Source organism: Scyliorhinus canicula, chromosome 12 (assembly GCF_902713615.1).
Source record: "Scyliorhinus canicula chromosome 12, sScyCan1.1, whole genome shotgun sequence".
Lineage (NCBI taxonomy): Eukaryota > Metazoa > Chordata > Chondrichthyes > Carcharhiniformes > Scyliorhinidae > Scyliorhinus > Scyliorhinus canicula.
The window spans coordinates 99825926-99850857 of NC_052157.1; the positions used below are offsets into that span (position 1 = coordinate 99825926).

Genomic DNA, 24932 nt, shown 5'->3' on the forward strand with positions numbered 1-24932 from the left:
CAGGTTAGGTGGATTAGCCATGCTAAATTGCCCTTAGTGTTGGGTGGGGTTATGGGGCTAGGGTGGAGGTGTGGGCTTGGGTAGGGTGCTCTTTCCAAGAGCAGGTGCAGACTCGATGGGCCGAATGACCTCCTTCTGCAGTGTAAAAAAAAAATTCTATGCAAGAGGTTGCTTGGGCTACATGTCTGCTGTTAATTTTGATTCTTAATGAATCCTTTATTGAGCAAGATGTGTATAAAATATCGCACATTTAACATGTAAATCTGACTACATTACTGTTGTTTTATCAGGACACATCCAAAACCCTAGAGGTACTTCTGCTGGAAAAGAACCGCTCATTGCAATCTGAAAATGCAACTCTGCGTATCACCAACAGTGACCTTAGTGGTAGGTCTTTGGTTTGCAGCTTATATTGCTGTGCTTGGGGAGTGTGAGAAACAGATCCTGAGATCAAAGCCTGCAATAGTGCACGGCAACAAGATTAATGTGTATTACTCCCTCCTAAAGCATTAAATTATGTTTGTTTACTTGTACAGACTGGGTAATAGGAAGAAGCTTTCAGACCTTGGAAACAGTGGTTTAAAAAAAGACCAGATTGTGCCTGAATTTTATCTTGATGCATTTGGGTATAAAAGCTGTGATTTCTCATTGGTTTATGTCTGAGTATATGTTCAATAGCGATTACAGTATTTAATTAAATGTAATAAATTTCATTTTGTATTGCTGCAATTATCTCTCTGGGTAGGGCTTTATATCTGTTAAACTAACACATTGCCTGTCAGTGGCACTTAGACAAAGTAAATGTTTGGTATGGGCTGCTTAAATGCTTGACAGGGATTCTCCAGGCTGCCATTTACAAGAAAGGTACAAACAACAAATGCATGACACCTGTCTTTGGGGGCTAGTCTGGCATACTCAAATTTGACCAGTTGCGTCAGCTGAAAGCCCTCTTAAATCTGCAATTTTGGGCTAAAGTTTGCTATTTTTTATGGTTTTACTTTTCACTCCCCCATAATGCATTGTGTTTGACCTTTCTTGTAGGGTCAGCTGGGAGAAATGGGAAAGACCGACCTGAGAGTCTGCGCCCTTCGACCTCACCATCCTCCCCTCCCTCTAAGTTGCTGCGCAACGCAAATGAGCAGGCTTCCAGTGCTAACGGTACGCACCAATTCTCACCAACGGTTTTAGGTCAAGATTTTTTCAACTCATCATTGACAAGCTCCCCGTTCCCCCTGGCCTCTGCAGGGAAATTTGCACTTAACTCCCTTCTTCAACGGCAGCTAATGCAGTCCTTCTACACCAAGGCAATGCAGGATGCGGGAAGCACAACCATGCTTTTTCCAACAGGTCCCTACAGCACAAATTCCATATCATCGCCAAGCCCAATCCAGCAGAACTCTGACCTAAATGGAATGATCCCTTCACCCAGCCAGTCAGAGAGCGCTGGAAGCATATCTGAGGGCGAAGAGCTGGACACAGCGGAAATTGCACGGCAAGTTAAAGAGCAGCTGATCAAGCACAATATTGGCCAACGGATATTTGGACATTATGTACTGGGGTTGTCTCAAGGCTCTGTAAGTGAGATACTGGCCAGACCCAAACCATGGAATAAGCTGACTGTTCGTGGGAAGGAGCCTTTTCACAAGATGAAGCAGTTCCTGTCCGATGAACAGAATATTCTAGCCCTGCGGAGCATCCAGGGCAGGCAAAGAGGTGGGTGTTGGATTTAACCTCCTTCATTCTAAATATCTTAAAGATACATTATTCCTACAGTTGTCCTATCTCTCATGGACAAAACACTACTTAAACATAATTTTAGACCATTCAGGCATTGGCTATACTAAATAAGGAAAAATAAGGATAACACTATTGATACCTCTTTATCGTTGCTCCCCTGATCATAGATCATAGAATTTACAGTGCAGAAGGAGGCCATTCGGCCCATCGAGTCTGCACCAGCTCTTGGAAAGGGCACCCGACCCAAGGTCCACACCTCCACCCTATCCCCATAACCTAGTAACCCCACCCAACACTAAGGGCAATTTTGAACACGAAGGGCAATTTAGCATGGTAAATCCACCTAACCTGCACATCTTTGGACTGTGGGAGGAAACCGGAGCACCCGGAGGAAACCCACGCACACACGAGGAGGATGTGCAGACTCCGCACAGACAGTGACCCAAGCCGGGAATCGAACCTGGGACCCTGGACCTGTGAAGCAATTGTGCTATCCACAATGCTACCGTGCTGCTCACTACTGATGGGTCAGTAAATAACTGCAGTGCCTAGTTTGTACCATATGCAGAAAGATGATCCCGGTCTATTTTGAGGTAGCTGATCTGGGGATGAATATAACGGTTAATCTCACCAGGCATTGAATGAGAATATCCATAGAATACCTACAATGTAAAAGGAGGCCATTTGGCCAATCGGGTCTGCACTGATCCACTGAAAGAGCACTCTACCTAGGTTCACTCCCCCGTCCTATTTCAGTAACCCCAGCTAACCTGCACATCTTTGAACTATGGAAGGAAACAAGACCACCCAGAGGAAACCCACGCAGACAGGGGGAGAATGCGTAAACTCCATACACAGTCACCCAAGGTCAGAATTTAACCCGGGTCCCTGGCACTGTGAGGCAACAGTGCTAACCACTGTGCCATCTGCATATGTTAAATTACGTAAGAAATAAGAGCAGGAGAAATAAGGCAGCAGGGTAGCATGGTGGTTAGCATAAATGCTTCACAGCTCCAGGGTCCCAGGCTCGATTCCCGGCTGGGTCACTGTCTGTGTGGAGTCTGCACGTCCTCCCCCTGCGTGCGTGGGTTTCCTCCGGGTGCTCCGGTTTCCTCCCACAGTCCAAAGATGTGCGGGTTAGGTGGATTGGCCATGCTAAATTGCCCGTAGTGTCCTAATAAAAGTAAGGTTAAGGGGGGGGTTGTTGGGTTACGGGTATAGGGTGGATACGTGGGTTTGAGTTGGGTGATCATGGCTCGGCACAACATTGAGGGCCGAAGGGCCTGTTCTGTGCTGTACTGTTCTATGTTCTATGAGTAGACCTCATAGCCCGCCCCTCGAGAGTGCTCTGTCATTCTGTACATTCATGGCTGATGTTGGGGGCAGCACTGTGGCGCAGTGGGTTAGCCCTGCTGCCTCGCGGCGCCGAGGTCCCAGGACCGATCCCGGCTCTGGGTCACTGTCCGTGTGGAGTTTGCACATTCTCCCCGTGTTTGCATGGGTTTCGCCCCCACAACCCAGAGATGTGCAAGGTAGGATTGGCCACTCTAAATTGCCCCTTAATTGGGAAAAATGAATTGGGTACTCTAAATTTAAAAAACAAAAATGGCTGATGTTTTGTTTCAACTGCACTTTCCCGCATATATCTCATATTGCTTTATTTCGTCTCACCCCCACAACCCAAAGATGCGCAGGGTAGGTTGATTAGCCATGTTAGATTGCCCCTTAACTGGAATAAAAAAGAATTGGGTACTCTAAATTTATATTTAAAAAATAAATTAAAATATTGCTTTATTTCCTGAGAAGCCAAAACTCTGGCTCTCTCGCCTTAAATATATTTAATGATGGAGCACCCACAGCTCTCCTAAGTGGAGAATTCCAAAGACTTAACTCTTTTGAGTGAAGAAATTTCTCCTCATCTCAGTCCTAAATTATCCTCCTCTTATCCTGAGACTGTCACTGTGTTCTTGAAGCCCCTTCAAAATCTTGAATGTTCCAATAAGGTCCCCTCTCATCCTTTTAAACTCAAATAATATATATCCAATTTACTTGCCTCATCATAGGACAAACATAGAACCATAGAATTCCTACAGTGCAGAGGTTGTGCGCCGACCCTCTGAAAGAGCACCCTACCCGGCCCCATTCCCCCGCCCTAGTTCCATAACCCCACTTTGGACACTTAGGGGAACTTTGGCATGGCAAATCCCACCTAACCTGCATATCTTTGAATTGTGGGAGGAAACCAGAGTACCCAGAGTAAAACCATGCAGACACGTGCAAACGTCTCAGAGACAGTCACCCAGGGCTGGAAGTGAACCCTGGGGCTGTGAGGCAGCAGTGCTAACCACTGTGCCAGCTTGCTGCCCCGCATGGTAGGAACCAATCTAGTGAATCTTTGCTGTACTGCCTCTACTGGAAGTAAAGCACAGGACTGAGCTGCAATTGTTTCAGCTCAAACATGGGCTGTGCCAAATTCACTTGTAGCCTTACCCAATCATGAGTTAGCATCTACTGTGGTTGAGGGAAGAACACCATTGGAAAATTCTCTTCACTTTAATTTGGACTGGTGTATTATATAGAGGGAACACGGCTAACTTGAAAACCAAAACAAATTATAGCGGACAAATTATGGCTACTGACTGAGAAATGAGAATATCGAACTGAAATTGTGACAGATTCAGAAATTAAATTTGACTTTGAACATGGCAACTCAAAATGTTAATAAGGCTACTGAAAGGAATACTGTGTCTTTAGGCTGTTGTCCTGATGTTGCAATGTGATTTTAGTTTGCAGAATGTTTTATTTCCATCCATCAGCAAAATCATTTTAATACATTTCCAGAATTGATGTTTTTCTTTAGAAAGGGCAGTGTTGACTGTTGCCAATAGGTATTCCTTTCAATGCTGGAAGCTTTTGAGAACCTTTCCATATATATTATCCATAACCTCCCAGCATTTTGAATGAGCTGTGCTGCGCACTCTACAGACCCTTCAGAGCCACCCTGATACCTTTTCTTGTGCTGGGGCACATCTTACCTTGAAATAGATTTATAAAATTAAATGGAAAACTCTTACTCTACAGAAAAGAGTGTGTCTTTGCTAAATAAGCTGTGGCTGAAGTTTCGGTTTGACGTTTACATGACATCTAACTCACTCACAATCTGTCAATCTCATTGCCACTAAAGGTAGCCTTATTCTCAGCATATTCTGATGTAGTTTCAGATCTTGCAATTTGCTTGCAAATTATGTTAGTCTCAACGGCTAGTAACAGAAATAAAATACTGCAGCACTACAGTGTTAACTTTTCGTGTGGAAGCAATTGCATTAAACAGGGCAAGTCAGCCTCCTGCAGCTCAGTGAATATATCTGAATCACGGAACCATAAAGATCCCAGGTTCAATCCCCAATGTGTTGAATTAATTGAACTCGAGCAGAACACTATGAGTGGAATTCTCCGTCCCGCCACACCCTTCCCGTCCCACGTCGTCGGGAAATCCGCGGTAGTGAGTGCGCTGCCGGTGAAACGGAGGATCCCCCCCCCCCCCCCCAACAGAGAATCCAGCTCCAATAGTTGGCCTTAGTATCCCTACTTAGGATTGGGAACTGACCAGAGATCAAACAACTGATTGTTGGTCAGCAGCTGCTGCTGGAAATGTGGGGAGAGTGGATGTGAATGAGGCAGGTTCAGGCTTATTTCTCTCCCCTACCTCCTCGGAGAAATAGTAAGGCGTGCAGTCAAAGCTCAAGTATGAGTATTGACCAATCGGTGATGTACCCGAGGAAGACTGCTGGTAACAAGGGATCACTGTCTTCAGAAATCATAGAATTCTAATAGCAAAGGAGGAAGCCATTCAGCCCATCATATCCATGCCAGCTCTGTGCAAGAGCAACTTAGCTAGTCTCTGGTCTTTTCCACATAGCCCTGCTAATGTGTTTTCAGATAATCATCTTTTGAAAGTCAGGATTGAACTCTATGTGTAAAAAAAAACCAATTCCTTATGTTGCCTTTGGTTCTTTTACCATTGAACATAAATTTGTGTTCCCTGGTTCTCGACCTTTCTGCCAATGGGAACAGTTTCTCCCTATTTACTCCAACCAGACAGCTCATGATTTTGAATACTTCTATCAATTTTTCTCTCTCCAAGGAAAATAACCCCAGCTCCTCTACTAAATATACGTAACTAAAGTCCCTCATCTCTGGAACCACTCTCGTAAGTCTTTTCTCTATATTCTCCAAAGCCTTAGTGTCCTTCCTAAAGTATGGTGCCCAGGTTTTGGACACACTGCTCCAGGATGAGGCCAAAATGGTTAATATAAAGGTTCAGCGTAAGCTCCTTATTGTTGTATTTTATGTCTCTTTATCAGGCCAATATCATGTATGTCTTTTTAACCTCTATCTCAACCTACTCTGCTACCTTTAACAATTTGTGCACAATACCCGTGGATGCCTCTGCTCCAGCACCCCCTTTAGAATTGTACCTTTTATTTTATATTGCCCCTTCTAGCACTTCCTACCAAAATGTACAGTAAGAATTTTTACAACAGGTTAAAGTCCAACAGGTTTGTTTTGAATCACTAGCTTTCAGAGCACAGTTCCTTCATCAGGTGAGGAAAATGAAAGGACTTCTTACTGTGCGCCGGCAGCTCCACATCATGGCTATCAAAATGCATCACTTCAAATTTTCTCTGCTTAAATTTTACCTGCCACACGTCCGTCCATTCCACCAGCCTATCCATGTCCTCTTGAAATCTATTTCTGTCCTCCTCATAATTCACAGATACTTTCAATTTCTGTGTTAACAGCGAATTTTGAAATTGTGCCTTGTACACCCAATCTAGGTTATTAATATAGTTCAGGTAAAGCAGCAAAACCAATGATCCCTGATTGACGCCCAGTGAACCTCACAGCACACATTCCTCGTATCCGAAAAACACCCACTCACCACAACTCTGCTTCCTCTCACCCAGTCAACTTTGTACCCTGCACATCTTTATGGGAATGAAACCCACGCAGACACAGAGAGAATGTTCAAACTCTACAAGGACAGTGACCCGGGGTTGGGATCGAACCCGGGTCCTCGGCGCCGTGAGGCAGTAGTGCTAACCACTGCGCCCACCGTACTGCCCCCTTTTCTGACAATCCTGTTAAGTGGCGCTTCAGTTGCCTTTTGGATTCCCATGTGCACCACATCAATTGCATTACCCTTGTGAACCCTTTCTGACATTAGAAAATTCAAATCAAGTCAGCTAAACACAATTTTCCCCCAACAATTCCTTAATGCATCCGCCCTTCTTGAAATGACTGATAATTTTGTCCTCGGTTATCGTTTTGTAAAGATTTCCCACCACAGAGGATGCTGGGCTTGCCCTTGCCCTTTTATTTTTGAACAAGGGTTTAACATTTGCACCTCTCCAGTCCTGTGATGCGACTCCTGTATCTAAGAAAGATTGGAAGATTATGACTCCAGTGTCTGCCATTAGATTGCCGCTTAATATTTTACATTCAATGAAAAACAGGCTTAGTGTTTGCAGCCAGTCTTTATAACCTAACCATTCAAGTTTTGGTATCATTTTAGTGAATCTGTGCCAGATTCCTTCATAGGCAAATATATCCTTGCTGGGTGTCGTGTCCAAAACTCATCACAGTGCAACAGATGCAATCTAACGAGAGCTATATTGATTCTCAATGTGAGACTACGTTCCCAAAGTTTAATGATCTAATACAATCATACGAACAATGATGGATAGGTAAAGACCTTCTGGTCTTTCCCACATAATTGTAATATCTTGTGAATTATACCTGATCCCACCTGAAACCGTGTGATCTTCTGGGAGAGGAAAAGAACAGCAGGTAAATTGGTGTAACCGAACCATTGTGGCACATTAGGAGGCCATTCAGCCCATCAGGTCCATGTCGATTCTCTATAAAAACAGTCCAGTCAGTTGCATAACCCTGCAAGTTTATTTCTCTTTAGTATCCAGCCAATTTCAAACAACAAAGAAATTTACAGGAAGAACCAGCTTTCAGAGTGTAGCTCCTTCATCACTGTCCTGGTGATGGATCTACGCCCCAAAAGCTAGTGTTTCTAAATAAACCTGTTGGACTTTAACCTGGTGTTGTAAGACTTCTTACTGTGCCCACCCCAGTCCAATGCCGGCATCTCCACATCAAAGAAAATTACAGCACAGGAATAGACCTTCCAAGCCTGCATTGACCATGCTGCCCGTCTGAACTAAAGCCCCCTACCCTTCCGTGAACTATATCCCTCTATTCCCATCCTATTCATGTATTTGTCAAGACGTCCCTTAAAAGTCACTATCGTGGGGTGGCACGTGGCACAGTGGTTAGCACTGGGGCTGCGGCGCTGAGGGCCCGGGTTCGAATCTTGGCCCTGGGTCACTGTCCGTGTGGAGTTTGCACATTCTCCCCATGTCTGCGTGGGTTTCAACCCCACAACCCAAAGATGTGCAGGTTAGGTGGATTGGCCACGCTAAAATTGTCCCTTAATTGGAAAAAATAATAAGTAATTGGGTACTCTAAACTTATTTTAAAATTAATTTAAAAATGTCACTATCGTATCTACTTCCACAACCTCCCCCGGCAGCGAGTTACAGGCTCCCACCGCCCTCTGTGCAAAAAAACTTGCCTCGTACATCTCCTTTAAACTTTGCCTCTCGCACTTTAAATCTATGCCTCCTAGTAATTGACTCTTCCACCCTGGGAAAAAGCTTCTGACTATCCACTCTGTCCATGCCTCTCATAATCTGGTAGACTTCTATCAGGTCGCCCCTCAACCTCCGTTGTTCCAGTGGGAACAAACCAAGTTTCTCCAACCTTTCCTCTTAGCTATGCCCTCCATACCAAGCAACATCCTGGTAAACCTCTTCTGTATCCTCTCCAAAGCTTCTGGTAGCATCCTTCTGATAGTGTGGCTGAAGTAAGGTTCTATAAAGCTGCAAATTGACTTGCCCATTTTTAAACTCAATGCCCCAACCGACGAAGGCAAGCATGCCGTATGCCTTTCCTTTGGAAATTATTGATTATCTCCACTTTCACCATCTTCATGGGCAGCGAGTTCAAGGTGATTACAATGAGTTGTGTGGAAAGATTTTTTCTCACATCTTTTCTGCATCTCTTGTTTCAAACTGTAAATCTGTGTCCCCCTCGTTATTACATAATTAGCCAATAGGAACAGTTTTACTTTGTCTACCTTAACTAAACCGGTCATAATTGAGTTGTCAATCAGTAATATACTTCAGTATATTAAATATATTATTAGCAATGATGTGGTTATAGCGACTAGTGCAGATGATTTTATTTTCAAGGTATGCTTCTCCTAAATCAATGGTTGTAAAAAAAAAATAAACCAAAGAACGCAACTTGCTGACTGGTATGTAATTCCACCTTTCTGGTCCACACACTGCCATTTTGATTCTTGTCAGTAGTGTGCTCCTTTGTATTGTCTGGCATTGATTAAAACTAATTTAGAAATAAGGATCTGATCAACAAATTCTCTTGAACCTGATCCTTGCCTCTGAGTAATTTCTCCTTTTGAAAAATTGACACACATTTTAGATATATAGAATGTCTGTTGACCTCTGTTCTGTTTCACTCCCAAACTGCGCAGTACAATCCTGTTGTTTGGCTTTACAATTAATTGCCTCATTTTGAAGTTCCACCTTGTCTTTGCATCACTGTCTTCACAACCTAACTTCCACACCCCCATTAGGTTATTTCCTGCCTTCCTCCCATTTCTCTTCTGTCCATTTTCAAAACGATGCTCTAATTGATAGCCGTAGCCGTGTAACCATTGATGAAGTGAAAATATGGAATGGAAACAAAAAGGCTGCAAGTATGTGCTAGGTCTGTAGGCATGTGAAAAAAGCGGAGGCTGTAATGTTACAGATGGAAATGTGTCATCAGCTCAGATGGCTGAATATAAGCTGAGGTGGGTTAACGCACTTTATAAAGGGGAGGTAAACTTTGAAGGGACTTGTAGTGAGAAAGCAAATTCTAAACAGACAAGGCAAACTTGACCAAAGTAGTTTTTATAGTGATCTTGTAATGGAAGCAGCCCAGATCCCAAGTACTGCAACAATTACTGTAACAAAATCATCTTTATCAATTGTAGGCATTGTTCTTTCTGTGTTCTCTCGACTGGAACAATTGATTAAATTTATAAGTATGTGGCCTCTGGTATATTCCTTCCTAGTGTCATACACAAATACACCGCTGAATGCACTTGACAGTCTTAAAGTTGCTGTGTTGCGAAGCATGATATTTAATTGTCAAGGACCTCAGTATAGCATTACCTCACAGGAAGGTGCTGTGTGACTTCTGGCGGATTTGTTGTACTTTTCCGAGCTTAGAGCTTTTCCTGTTAAAAGCCAGTACAAGTGTAGCTATTGATTATAGCAACAAGAGGTTTGTGAGTAGAACAAATCCAAAATTGAAAAGACAAGAGTCCCAATTTAGCAAATTGTTAACTCTGAGTGTACTTAAGGTCATGATATGCTTAGATAGTATTGAAATGAGCTGCATGATGTGAGAAGGCATGCTTTCACAAAGAGAATAAAGTGTTGGATACAGAAATGTGTGAGAAATGTCATTGTGAGAAAATTCATCTTTAGAAATCTATTATTTCATCATCTGTTTATTTTAAATATAATTGTTGAAACTTAGCTACTTAACCTGTTTCTGCAGAAAGTTGCCTTCCCCTTCCGCATTATGAAGCCACCATTTTATCAGTTTACTCTTGGTTACATTTGTGCTCGATGAAGTTGCTTTTTTTAATCAATTGAAGTATTTTCCTATAAACTGCAACAAATTACAGGGGAATGTTAATAAACTTTCTGAAGGGGCAAATAATTGGAAAATTAAGGCTAAATGTGAGGTAAGACACTTCGGTAGGAAGAATATGGAAGATGCTATCCTAAATTGGGTAGAGGAATAAAGGGATCTCGAGTACAAATACATCAATCACTACAAAGTATGCCATAGAAAAAGCCATTGAAGGCCATTGAAAAAAAACAGCAAAGCAAGCAGTAGGTTATATTTCTAGAGGAATCGAATTAAAAAGTTGGGAGGTTATGCTAAAATTGTAACACTTAGATTATTCTGCGCGGTTCCGGTTGCCATATTATGAAAAGAATATCGAGGCACATGAGTTAGTGCAGAAAGGGTTCATAAGAATGATACCAGAAATGCTTGGAAACGGCAGGCTGGGTCTCTTCTCAGCAAAAGGCTGAGGAGTGACATCATAGAGGTCTTTAAAATTATAAAATGTTTTGATGGAGTGGATACAGAGAATGTTTCCTCTTGTGAGGAAGAGCAGAAATAGAGATCGTCAATATGAGATAGTCACCAAGAAATCCAACAGGGAATTCAGAAGAAACTTCTTCACCCAAAGAGTGCTGAGAATGTGGAACTCACAACCAGGGGAGTAGTTGAAGCTAATAGTATACGCACATTTAAGAGGAAGTTAAAGAAATATTGTGAAAAGGGAATTGATGGTTATGATGGTAGGTTTAGATGAGAAACGATAGGCACAAACACTGACATGGGCTGGTTGGGCAATTGGTCTGTTTCTATGCCGTATATTCTATATAATCTGAAATGTAATTTCTGTAATAAACGCAGAAGTTGTACTGCAAAGATAGCCAGTATAGAGGGAACTGACCAGATGTATATAACAAACACCATACGAGAACATTAAAGCTACAGAAATGCTACTTTCAGTTGCAGTGTGCAAGTATTAAGGTTGATGCTGCACAGGATACTTTGGAGAAACTTGCATTGTAAAGAGGTCATAATATTTTTTTCATTCATCAGATCTGAGCTGCCAGCATTTATTATCCCTTTAAGACAGTGGTGGCAAGCCTTGACTAGTACCAAGATATGCCAAGGTATATCGTAGATTATTATAGTATTGAATTAATTGATTGGAAAGCTTGTTTGCATCAATGTAACGAGGAATAGGAGTAGAAGTCAGCCATGTGTCCTCTTGAGCCTGCTCTACCATTCAATAAGATAATGGTTAATTTTTTATTTGAACTCTACTTTCTAACCTTATTTACATATTCCTTAATTTCCTTAGACTCCAGAAAGCTGAAATAATTTTTTTTTAATATACTGTGAATCCACAGCCCTCTGGGATAGAGAACTCCAAAGAATGTTCTGAATGAAGACATTTGTCATTTCTGATCTCAGTTCCAAATAGCTGGCTTCATATTCTGAGACTTATAATCCCTATCTTTGACTCTAGCCAGGCGAAAACAGACTCACCAAATGTCTTGCCAAGCCCTCGATAAATTGTATATGTTGCAATGAAATTACACCTCATTCTAAACCCTGGATAATATAGGCCCATTCCACTCCCATCATTCTCATCGGACAATCCTCTCATGCCAGGAATCAATAATGGACCTTTGTTGCACCCCCTCTAGGACCAGCATATCCATACTTATGCACAAGATCAAAGCTGTGCCTTGCACTCCAGATGTGTTCTCACCAAAACCCCATGATGTAATTTCAGAAAGATGACTTTACTCTCGTCTTCCAACCCCTTTGTAATATACACACTACTTATGTATCATTTCCCTTCCTAAATGTTTGTTTTACCTGCATGTTAACTTTCCATGATGCATTTGCTAAGAACAGCCCAATCCTCCTGAACAAGGTTCCACACCTTTAAAAAGATATTCTGCTTCTCCATTCTTCCTACCAAAATTGTTAATTTCACACATTGCCATATTGTATTCCATTTGCTGCCACCTTGTACTTGAACAACCTTTATTCAGGTTGGAAATAGATAATGAAAATGAAATAATCATTTGGAGAATAGGAGGCTGTTGACATTCAACATCATGGTTATTGATGCAGATGCAATTTTAAAATGATTACCAAAGATCACAAAAACATTTCTGTCATGAAACTGAACTGCTTTTTCCTACCTTCCTCCTCACCACTAAAATACAATCCATTAAAACAATCAGTGACAGTATATATTGTATGCTCCAGTATATAGCATGCTTGGTCACTGTAAAGAGTCAAAATAACTCCCCCTTGTTTTTTATTCTTATCAAAACTTGTTTTTTAACAGAGGTTCCAGGCCAGAACATACAAAGAGTGTTGCAGGAAGTAAAGAAACGAAGATATGGTTCAGAAGGTAGGTCCTGGGATGTTCTGTTAATTACAACCAATAGGATTCATGTAGACATAGTAAAAATATACAAAAACACAAGCTATGTGGTCTGATACTGGCCTGGAATCTGCTGGAAAACATAATGTAAGTATAAAAATCAAGGCATTAATTCCTTAAAGCTGCAATGAGCAATGGTTTAGTGCTTATAATTTAAATCTATTTTTAAGCACATTTATTCTCCTCAAATGTGTTTTAATCAACTCCTAATTGCCAGTTATTTATTTTAAATACTTCATTTGAGTATCATTTGCAAATTTAAAGGAAAGAATTATTTTGGGGATGTGACTGGAATAGGTGGTTAAGGGACTCGGAGAGCATGGCTGCTGGAGGTTACCAGAGAGGTGAGAAGTCATTGGGCAGGATTCTTCGTCTGGTGCGGCAGGCCCCCAGAATTCTCCGTCTTGCCAGCTGGCCAGTGGGGTTTCCCATTGTGGGCAGCCCCATGTCATCGGGAAATCCCCGGGCTGCCAGCGAAACGGAGAATCCTGACTGTGGAGAATCCATCCCTTTGTATCTTTTTGACCAACAGTTAAAACTAAGCACAGTAGAAGCTGCAGGTTTTACCTCAAAATCCGGAGCAAAATGAAGTTGTTCAGAGAGAGGTGAGTGTACTTAAACAAATCTGATTCAAAAGGCATTGCAGCTTTAAGTGAAGATTGACGTAAATTAACAGTTGTGATTTAATTAAGCTAATGGTTTGAATTACGCCTGTGGGTGTGTCACCAGGGGATATTCAGAAACCTGGAATTTGTTTTGTTGCCTGATCCATAGGTTATCTCCGGTTTTGTTGACCAATTGAAGTGCTTACAAGTTGCTATGATCCCAATAGTTTCTGACTACAGATAGCAGCTTGGTCAAATAAAATATTGATGGTATAATTTTGGTAACTAAGATCATTTTGTACATTCTGGTCATCTCCATGACCACCTTGTCAGATTGACGAGATGGATTGAAGTGGAGAATTTAGTCCTCTGAAGTCCATGTGATATCTTTAGAAAAGTTAAAACTCCAATTTGTATTTATTTTAAATCTCATTATAATCAAGTCACTGGACATAGTTTTAGTAGAGGTAAGATCCTTTCTTTTTTAAAAGGTGAACAAATTCTCATTAACTTTTACTAAAATATAAGCAGGATAGAATCAACTTTGTCATTTATCTCAGCCAAATTAGTTATGCATTCATATCAAATATTTCACTGTAACATAATTGTTTCCTAATGTAGAAGTAGGGAATTAATGTCTTGTCTCAACCCATTAGTTGCTGCATTTTTTTTAAAAACGCATTTTATTCAAACTTGTATCAAAGTAGGTTACAGCAAATAAACACCCCGGGAAACATTCTTCCCAACAATCAACCAGACCGTTTGAACAGATTTTTCTCCTTTTTCACCCCCCACCCCCACCAAAACCCCCTGCGACGAACAGCTCCTCAAACACGGCCACAAACATCCCCCACCTTTTCTCTCACTCTCCTGCTGAGCCCCTTAACTCATACTTTATCTTCTCCAACCGCAGGAAGTCATACAGGTCACCCAACCATGCTGCTACCCCCGGTGCCGATGCCGACAGCCACTCCAGCAAAATTTGCCGCCGTGCAGTCAGAGAGGCCGAGGCCAAGACATCGGCCTTCCTCCTCTCCATGAGCTCTGGCTTCTCTGAAACCCCAAATATTGCCACCAAAGGGTCCGGGTCCACTCCTCCCTCCACTATCCTGGCTAAGACCGCAAACACTCCCGCCCAGAATCTTCCCAATTTTTCACAACCCCAAAACATGTGCGCATGATTCGTTGGCCCCCGCCCACACCTCTCACACTCATCTGCTACCCCCTGAAAGAACCCACGCATTCTCGCCCGACTCATATGCACCCTGTGCACCACCTTAAACTGTATCAGGCTCATCCTTGCACAAGAGGAGGTCCTGTTTACCCTTCGCAGTGCCTCACTCCATACTCCCCAATTGATCTCCATTCCCAACTCCGCTTCCCATTTCTCCTTGATCTTCACCACCCGCTCGCCTCCCTGCTCCCCCAGCCACTTGGATATATCCCCAATTCTTCCCTCCCCTTCCACATCCGGAAGCAGCACTCGCTCCAACAGGGCGTACCCTGGCAATCTAGGGAACCCCTTCCAGACCTTTTCTGCAAAGTCCCTAACCTGTAGATACCTGAACTCACTACCCCTCGGCAGCTCTACCTCTGCCTTAGCTCCTCCAGACTGGTGAACACTTCTTCCAAATACAAATCCCTCACCTTGACCAGCCCCACTTCCCTCCAATTCCTGTATACACTATCCATACCCCCCCGCGGTTCAAACCCATGATTCTCGCACAGCGGCTTTGCACCGACATCCCTTCCACCCTAAACTGCCTCCTCAGCTGATTCCATATCTTCACCGTGGACTGCACCACTGGGCTCCCTGAATACCTAACCCTCCCCATCGTTAAGTGCAGTCTATCTCACCTCTTAAGATCCTCCCTGACCTCCTCCACCAGCTTTGTTAAGTTCCACTTATGGAGCCCCATCCGCTTCCTCGCTACCTGAATCCCCAAGTACCTAAACCTATCCCTCGCTGCCATAAATGGCATCCCCCATAAATTAGCCCGCTCTGCCAGCTCATTCACCGGGAATACCTCGCTTTTCCCTACATTCAGCTTGTATCCCGAGAACCCTCCAAACCTCCCCAATAGGCCCATAATCCTTCCCATACTCTCCAACGGATCCGAAACATACAGCAAGAGGTCATCGGCATAGAGCGACACCCAATGCTCCCTCTGCCCCCTCATTATCCCCTGCCACTCTGCCAACCCCCTGAGAGCCATCGGCAATGGCTCTATGGCCAGCGCAAACAGCAGTGGCGACAGCGGGCACCCCTGCTTCGTACCCCTGTGTAAGTCAAAGCTTTGTGAGCTCATATCATTTGTCCTCACCCTCGCTCTTGGCGCCACATACAGCAACCATACCCATGCCACAAATCTCGGCCCAAACCTTCCCAAAACTTCGAACACTCCACCTGATCAAATGCTTTCTCCGCGTCCATGGACACCACCACCTCCGGTACCAGAGCTCTCGGCGGATTCATCACCACATTCAACAGCCGTCTTATATTACTCATGAGCTGCCTGCCCTTCACAAAGCCTGTATGATCTTCTGCAACCACCCCCGGGACACAATCCTCCATCCTCCCCGCCAACAATTTAGCCAATACTTTCACATCCATGTTCAATAGTGGGTCTATACGCCCCACGTTCCACCGGATCCTTCCCTTTTTTTGGGATTAGTGTGATTACTGCCTGCCTCATCGTCTCGGGCAACTCCCCCTTCTCCAGTGCTTCACTAAATGCCCCCAACAGATCTGGTGCCAGGTCCGCCGCAAATTCCTTATAAAATTCTGCCGGGTACCCATCCGGCCCAGGGGCCTTCCCCAACTTCATACCCCTGATACCATCCATCACCTCCCTCAGCCCCAGGGGCTCCTCCAACGCCTGCCTCTTTGTTTCCTCCACCTGGGGAAATTCCAGCTCATCCAGAAACCACCCCATGTCCCCCTCCTCTCCTCCTCCTGGGTCTGCCTCTTAAAGACCCTGGTAATACTCTCTAAATGCCTCATTTATCTTCCCTGGCTCTGACACCACATCCCCAACCCCAGTCCGGATCTTCAATATTTCCCTGGACGCAGCCTGCCTCCGCAGCTGGTGCGCCAGCATGCGGCTCGCCTTCTCCCCTTACTCGTATTGCACCCCTCTTGCCCTACGCATTTGCCCTACAACCCTCCCCGTTGTCAGTCTGTCAAATTGCCTCTGCAACTTTTTCCTCCTCGCCAATCCCTCCATGGTGTGCACCCTTGAATATTCCCTGTCCACCTCCACTATCTCACTCACTAGATGGTCATGTTCCGCACTCCTTTCCTTATTCACACGAACCATAAATGAGATCATTTCTCCCTGGACCACTGCCTTCAGTGCTTCCCAAAAAATGCCCGCTGACACCTCCCCATTCTGATTGAACTCCACATTTTCCCTAATCTCCAACCGCACCTTATCACAAAAACCTCCATCCGCCAACAACCCCGAGTCAAACCTCCACCCCTCTCGTCCCGTACTGAACCGAATATCCAGCCAGTGGGGTGGATGGTCCAAGATAACTATCCCCGCATACTCTGCCCCCTCCACCCTAACCAAAATCTCCCGACTCACTACACAGTAATCAATCCTCGAATACACCTAATAGATGTGTAAAAAGAAGGAATACTCCCTTCCCCCTGGGTTCTGAAACCGCCATGGATCCACCATACCCATCCTCTCCATAAACGCCCCCAGCTCCCTTGCCATTCGTACCCTACCCATCGACCTGGTGCTCGATCTATCCACCCTCGGCTCCAGGACACAGGCAGCACGGTAGCATTGTGGATAGCACAATTGCTTCACAGCTCCAGGTCCCAGGTTCGATTCCCGGCTTGGGTCACTGTCTGTGCGGAGCCTGCACATCCTCCCCGTGTGTGCGTGGGTTTCCTCCGGGTACTCCGGTTTCCTCCCACAGTCCAAAGATGTGCAGGTTAGGTGGATTGGCCATGATAAATTGCCCTTAGCTATGAAAAAAGGTTGAGTAGATTAGGATTGTTTTCGTTGGAAAGACGGAGGTTGAGGGGGGACCAGATTGAGGTCTACAAAATTATGAGAGGTATGGACAGGGTGGATAGCAACAAGCTTTTCCCAAGAGTGGGGGTGTCAGTTACAAGGGGTCACGATTTCAAAGTCAGAGGGGGAAAGTTTAAGGGAGATGTGCGCGGAAAGTTTTTTACGCAGAGGATGGTGGGTGAACGCTTTACCAGCGGAGGTGGTAGAGGTGGACATGATAGCATCATTTAAAATGCATCTAGACAGATATATGAATGGGCAGGCAGCAGAGGGAAGTAGAACCTTGGAAAATAGGAGACAGGTTTAGATAAAGGATCTGGATCGGCGCAGGCTGGGAGGGCCGAAGGGCCTGTTCCTGTGCTGTAATTTTCTTTGTTCTTAGTGTCCAAAATTGCCCTTAGTGTTGGGTGGGGTTACTGGGTTATGGGGATAGGGTGGAGGTGTTGAACTTGCTCTTTCCAAGAGCCGGTGCAGACTCGATGGGCCGAATGGCCTCCTTCTGCACTGTAAATTCTATCTATGTAAAAATCTCCTCCCATGATCAACTGGTACGTGGCCAAATCCGGGATTACTGCCAGCAACCCCCTCACAAAACCCACAGCATCCCAATTTGGGGCATACACATTTACCAACACTACCGGTGCCCCTTCCAATACCCCACTCACAATCACATATCTCCCACCTGGATCCCTCACCTTCTTTGCACCCACAAATCCATTTTTTTTGCTAATTAAAATTGCCACACTCCTCGATTTCAAATCAAACCCGGAATGAAAAACCTGTCCAACCCACCCCTTCCTTAACCTAACCTGGTCCTTCACACAGTGGTGTGTCTCCTGCAAAAAGACAACCCCCGCTTTCAAGCTCCTGAGGTGCGCGACCACCTTTTAACCGGTCCATTCAGTCACCAGACGTTCCACGTTACCAACCTTTCCGGAGGCTTGCGCCTCCAATCCCCTCTACCATCCATCATTTTCCCCACTTAACTCCTGCCCCTTTAATTCCACTCTGTATCTAGCCCACCCCAGATGGCCACTTTCTTCGCCCTTAACCATGTCATCTGTCACCTCCTGCCACGTCGCAGAACCCCCCCCTGCTTTACCCCTCCCTGCCCAGCCACCCCTCTTGGCCTTCTCCTCCACCACCTCACTTCTGATCACCAGCATAACCTGCTAGTGCGCGGCTGCCCCTGCCCAAATGCACATCCTAATGACCTCCCCCTACCTTCCTCTTCTCCTCCACTCAAAGGAGAAGACCTCCTGCTGGCCTGACCCTCCCCCACCCAAACAAGGACTTCACCTGAATTCCAGGTGGCCATCTTAAACACAAACAGTCCCATAAAACAGGAGGAGCGATGGGAACATCTATCCCCGCATAAACCTTTCACCCCTACAACTCCTTACAATCTCAACATTGAACAGAACCCCCCCCCCCCCGCCCACAAAAAAAGGCGAAAATCCCCCAATCCCTACCCACTTCAAACATGCTCCCGACCATTACATAGTGCCAGCACCCCGGTTCCGAAGCATTGTCCACTCAGTTCTCCCCCAGTTTATGCTCCTTAATGAAGTCTTTGGCCGCTTCTGGGATCTCTAAATAATATTCCTGGCTTCCGAACGACACCCATAATTTCACCGGGTAGAGCACCCCAAACTTGATCTGCCGCCGGTACTGCACCGCCTTGACCTTGTTGAAACCTGCTCGCCATTTTGCCAACTCTGCTCCGATGTCCTGATAAATCCGAACATTATTTCCCTCCCAGTCGCAGCTTCTCCCTGGCCCACCGTAGAATTTTCTCTTTCTCCACAAATTTATGGAGTCTCAAGATCACCACCCGCGGCGGATCCCCAGCTCTAGGCTTTTGCCTCAGAGACCTATGCACTGGGTCCACTTCAGGGGCCTTATCTAGCACCCCTTCTGTCACCAGCCCCTCCATCATCTTCGAGACGTACCTCGTGGCACTCACACCTTCCTTTAGCTAGGCCCACTATTCGCACGTCTGTCTTCTCGAGGTATTCTCCTGCTCCTCCACCTTTGCTCTCAACGTTGTACAAAGGTTTCCTAGGAGCCCCACCTCTGCCTCCAGAGCCACCACACGATCGCTGTGGTCCGAGATCACTCCTTCAATCCCCTGAATCTGTGACCCCTGCACCTCCAAACACCTCTCCATCCACTCCAAAGCACTCTTCAGGGGTGCCACAGCTTCTGCAATGGCTTTTGCATGATCCTCATGCATTTCTTTTCTCTGTTTATGGAATTCCTCCTTGATAAAAGTCATCAGTTCCTGTATCTGGGGCCTTACAGCTTGCCCCTCCCCTGCCTGAATGCTGGAAGAGACTATCTGTGAAGCACAAGGTTGTTTCAACTTTCCAGCCAAACCTCTCACTGTTTTCTGCCGAGTCCAGTGATCAGAAGACATATCATTCCAGGGGTAAACTACTCCTCTAACATTCACCTACGCCTTTTCATCAAAATTCCACCCGGACCTGGGTAAAAAGAGCCCTTTTCTGTGACTTTGAACAGGAACAGACCTGTATGTGACCAATCACTCCTTGGTCACAAGCGGAAGTCATGGTTGCTGCATTTTTAGATAAATAGCTGTGATTACACCTCAAAAAAGTAACTTGTGTGTGAAAAGCTGTGTCATGTTCCAAAAATGTATAAAGTGCAAGTTATAGTTACCTAAATTGACTACTGTTCCGTTCAGACTTCAGGGAAATACATGGCTTGTGTACCTTTACTGGTGCATTTGCTGTTGTTTTTGCCAAATTTACTGTGACATAGTTCATTTTTTAAAAAAGTTGAAATGTGAATTTGAATTGCAGCTGCAGTATACAGGAGGTTGAGAGTAGTGAGATCATGAGTAAGGTTTCAAGTTTGCAGGAGTGTACCGGTAGGCAGGAAGGTGGTTTAAAGTGTGTCTACTTCAATGCCAGGAGCATCCGGAATAAGGTGGGTGAACTTGCGGCATGGGTTGGTACCTGGGACTTTGATGTTGTGGCCATTTTGGAGATATGGCTAGAGTAGGGATAGGAATGGTTGTTGCAGGTTCCGGGGTTTAGATATTTCAGTAAGCTCGGGAATGTGGTAAAAGAGGGGGAGGGGTGGCATTGTTAGTCAAGGACAGAATTACGGTGGCAGAAAGGACGTTTGATGAGGACTCATCTACTGAGGTAGTATGGGCTGAGGTTATAAACAGGAAAGGAGAGGTCACCCTGTTGGGAGTTTTCTATAGGCCTCCGAAAAGTTCTAGAGTTGTGGAGGAAAGGATTGCAAAGATGATTCTGGATAGGAGCAAAAGTAACAGGGTAGTTGTTATGCGGGACTTTAACTTTCCAAAAATTGACTGGAAACGCTATAGATCAAGTACTTTAGATGGGTCCGTTTTTGTCCAATGTGTGCAGGAGGGTTTCTTGACACACTATGTAGATAGGTCAACAAGAAGTGAGGCCATATTGGATTTGGTACTGGGTAATGAGCCAGGACAGGTGTTAAATTTGGAGGGAGGTGAACACTTTAGTGATAGTGACCACAATTCAGTTACATTTACTTTAGCGATGGAAAGGGATACGTATATACCGCAGGGCAAGAGTTATAGCTGAGGAAAAGGCAATTATGATGCGATGAGGCAATACTTAGGATGCAAAGGATGGGGAAGGAAACTGCAGGGGGTGGGCACAATTGAAATGTGGAGCTCGTTCAAGGAACAGCTACTGCGTGTCCTTGATAAGTATGTACCTGTTAGGCAGGGAGGAAGTGGTCGAGCGAGGGAACCGTGGTTTACTGAAATAGTTGAATCACTTGTCAATAGGAAGAAGATGAGACACGAAGGTTCAGTCAGGGCGCTCGAGAGTTACAAGTTAGCTAGGAAGGACCTAAAGAGAGAGCTAAGAAGAGCCAGAAGGGGACATGAGAAGCCTTTGGCAGGTAGGATCAAGGATAACCCTAAAGTTTTCTATAGATATGTCAGGAATAAAAGAATGACAAGGTAAGAGTAGGGCCAGTCAAGGACAGTAGTGGGAAGTTGTGCGTGGAGTCAGAGGAGATAGGAGAGGTGCTAAATGAATATTTTTTGTCAGTATTCACGCTGGAAAAAGACAATGAGGAGAATAGTGAGGTACAGGCTACTAGACTAGAAGGGCTCGAGGTTCATAAAGAGGAGGTGTTAGCAATTCTGGAAAGTGTGAAAATAGATAAGTCCCCTGGGCCGAATGGGATTTATCCTAGGATTCTCTGGGAAGCTAGGGAGGAGATTGCTGAGCCTTTGGCTTTAATCTTTATGTCGTCATTGTCTACAGGAATAGTGCCAGAAGACTGGAGTTTAGCAAATGTTGTCCCCTTGTTCAAGAAGGGGAGTAGAGACAACCCCGGTAACGATAGGCCAGTAAGCCTTACTTCTGTTGTGGGCAAAGTCTTGGAAAGGTTTATAAGAGATAGGATTTATAATCATCTAGAAAGGAATAATTTGATTAGGGATAGTCAACACGGTTTTGTGAAGGGTAGGTCGTGCCTCACAGACCTTATTGAGTTCTTTGAGAAGGTGACCAAACAGGTGGACGAGGGTAAAGCAGTTGATGTGGTGTATATGGATTTCAGTAAAGCATTTGATAAGGTTCCCCACGGTAGGCTATTGCAGAAAATATGGAGGCATGGGATTCAGGTTGATCAGAAATTGGCTCGCTGTAAGAAGACAGAGGGTGGTGGTTGATGGGGAAATGTTCAGCCTGGAGTTCAGTTACTCATGGTGTACCACAAGGATCTGTTTTGGGGCCACTGCTATTTGTTGTTTTTAAAAATGACCTGGAGGAGGCCGTAGAAGGATGGGTGAGTAAATTTGCAGATGAAACTAAAGTTGGTGGAGTTGTGGACAATGCGGAAGGATGTTGCACGTTACAGAGGGACAAAGATAAGCTGCAGAGCTGGGCTGAGAGGGCAAATTAAGTTTAATGCAGAAACGTGTGAGGTGATTCATTTTGGAAGGAGTTACAGGAAGACAGAGTACTGGGCTAATGGTAAGATTCTTGGTAGTGTGGATGAGCAGAGAGATCTCGGTGTCCATGTACATAGATCCCTGAAAGTTGCCACCCAGGTTGATAGGGTTGTTAAGAAGGTGTACGGTGTGTTAGCTTTTATTGGTAGAGGGATTGAGTTTCGTAGCCATGAGGTCATGTTGCAGCTGTACAAACCTCTGGTGCGGCCGCATTTGGAGTATTGCGTGCAGTTCTGGCCGCCGCATTATAGGAAGGATGTGGAAGCATTGGAAAGGGTGCAGAGATTTACCAGAATGTTCCCTGGTATGGAGGGAAGATCTTATGAGGAAAGGCTGAGGGAGTTAAGGCTGTTTTCGTTAGAGAGAAGAAGGTTCAGAGGTGACTTAATTGAGGCATACAAGATGATCAGAGGATTAGATAGGGTGGACAGTGAGAGCGTTTTTCCTCGGATGGTGATGGCTAGCATGAGGGGACATAGCTTTAAATTGAGGGGAGATAGGTGTAGGACAGATGTCAGAGGTAGGTTCTTTACTCAGTAGTAAGGGTGTGGAATGCCCTGCCTGCAACAGTAGTGGACTCGCCAACATTAAGGGCATTTAAATGGTCATTGGATAAACATATGGATGATAAGGGAATAGTGTAGATGGGCTTTTGAGTGGTTTCGCAGGTTGGCGCAACATCGAGGGTCGAAGGGCCTGTACTGTGCTGTTATGTTCTGTGTTGATCACACTAAAGGTTAGGTAGTGTAGTATGCTGTATTCAGGATTAAATCGACTTGCAAGCAGTCAGAGTCAGTGGGTGAAATCCACAAATAATAATGATTACGTTGGTACAGTATATATTTTTTACAGTACTCTAGACTCTCGGACAATTGTTGAATAATTGGGTTGGTGAGGATCCATGAGGTAGAAATCTGTCTCTGATGTGATGCAGAAATGGTGATGCCAGATCAGCCACCTGTTCTGTGCAGTGCCTGGTATTTAATTCCATTGACTTTGTTAACCTCCCTTGTTCCAACCTCTCTTGTTCCTGAGGAACCAAGAGAATGTGCAGAGACTTGTGACGAGCGGAGATCTCAGCTTTTGGATGTTACATAGTAGACATCTGCATGCATCCTGTCAAATTGTATAGGATGCTGGTTAGACCCATTACAATCATCATACTGTTGTGATGAAAACCTGGAATGTTAGCAACAGAAACTACTCCAAACAAAAAACTGGTGATCTCGAATTTCCAGTTGCCTCTTGTGGGGGAGTTTCACAAATACCTGTTTGGAATCTTCGATGGAATGCTTATAGACATATGTTACTGAAAGTGGTGAAGCAGGAAGAAAGATGGTCTGAGAATTACCTTACAAAATATACCTCCTCCTAGTCAAGCAGTGACATGAGCCATGAATATTCAGATGAAATGAGTTCTGAACCTTTCAGTTACATCAGGCTATCTTTTGCTTTCCTGCCCACATGAAGACTTTAGGGCAGCAGGAGGTCTTTCATAGCTGAAAATATTCTTCCACATCTATGAGATACATTTTATTTTTTAGTTCACTAAAATAATGTGGCTAAAGTCACAGTAAATATGACCATAATTTGTGTGGAGGAGCCTCATTGTTCACTTTACAAGGACCAGCACCTTCAGATTATTAATATCAATCACATTGTCACATGGTTGTAAATGTACAGAGAAACTCGAGTGCTTTGCAGAAGGCTGTTGAAGGCTGGAAGGAATGTGACAATATAGAGATATAGAGAGCGTGAGGTTCATTGAGTGGGATTATACTAATAATTATATGGACTGGGGGGAATATCGAATGAAAATAATGTTCCTGAGGAACCAAGAGAATGTGCAGAGACTTGTGACGAGAGGAGATCTCAGCTGTTAGAGTACATGAGACCATGCCAGCGATGGAAAGATGTATAGTAATTGCTCTGGGGAACAGGATACTGTGGGCTTGGCAAGATTGGTGTGTAGATGAAAGCACCGATGAGCTGTGGTTTATGGAAAGTGCAAGTTGGAAGGCTGTAAGTAAGAGTTATGAAATTGTGCAATCTTGAAGTTGGTAATGAAGTTCAGTGAGTTAGGAAACAAACTCCCTTCCCTTTGCATAAAATTGCTGGTAATTTTCATTATATTTAAGCTAATTTGGATAGGTTTCAGGAGACATTTCTATCATCTCTTTCTACCGGGGCCTCACGGTAGCATGGTGGTTAGCATCAATGCTTCACAGCTCCAGGGTCCCAGGTTCGATTCCTGGCTGGGTCACTGTCTGTGTGGAGTCTGCACGTCCTCCCCGTGTGTGCGTGGGTTTCCTCCGGGTGCTCCGGTTTCCTCCCACAGTCCAAAGATGTGCGGGTTAGGTGGATTGGCC

General features: G+C 44.6%; 1 protein-coding gene across 7 annotated transcripts in view; it reads left to right on the forward strand.

Moving 5' to 3' along the window:
• Positions 1 to 24932, forward strand: part of LOC119974568 (protein CASP-like) — a 794954-nt gene that overhangs the window by 518611 nt on the left and 251411 nt on the right. For 4 of the 7 annotated variants that reach the window (XM_038813568.1, XM_038813572.1, XM_038813571.1 and 1 more), the window contains exons 14-16: positions 291 to 387; positions 1042 to 1713; positions 12839 to 12904. In XM_038813568.1, coding sequence (XP_038669496.1) covers positions 291 to 387; positions 1042 to 1713; positions 12839 to 12904 — 835 coding nt within the window. The remainder of the gene's footprint in view (positions 1 to 290; positions 388 to 1041; positions 1714 to 12838; positions 12905 to 24932) is intronic. The other 3 variants (XM_038813570.1, XM_038813574.1, XM_038813573.1) reach the window with 2 other exon arrangements.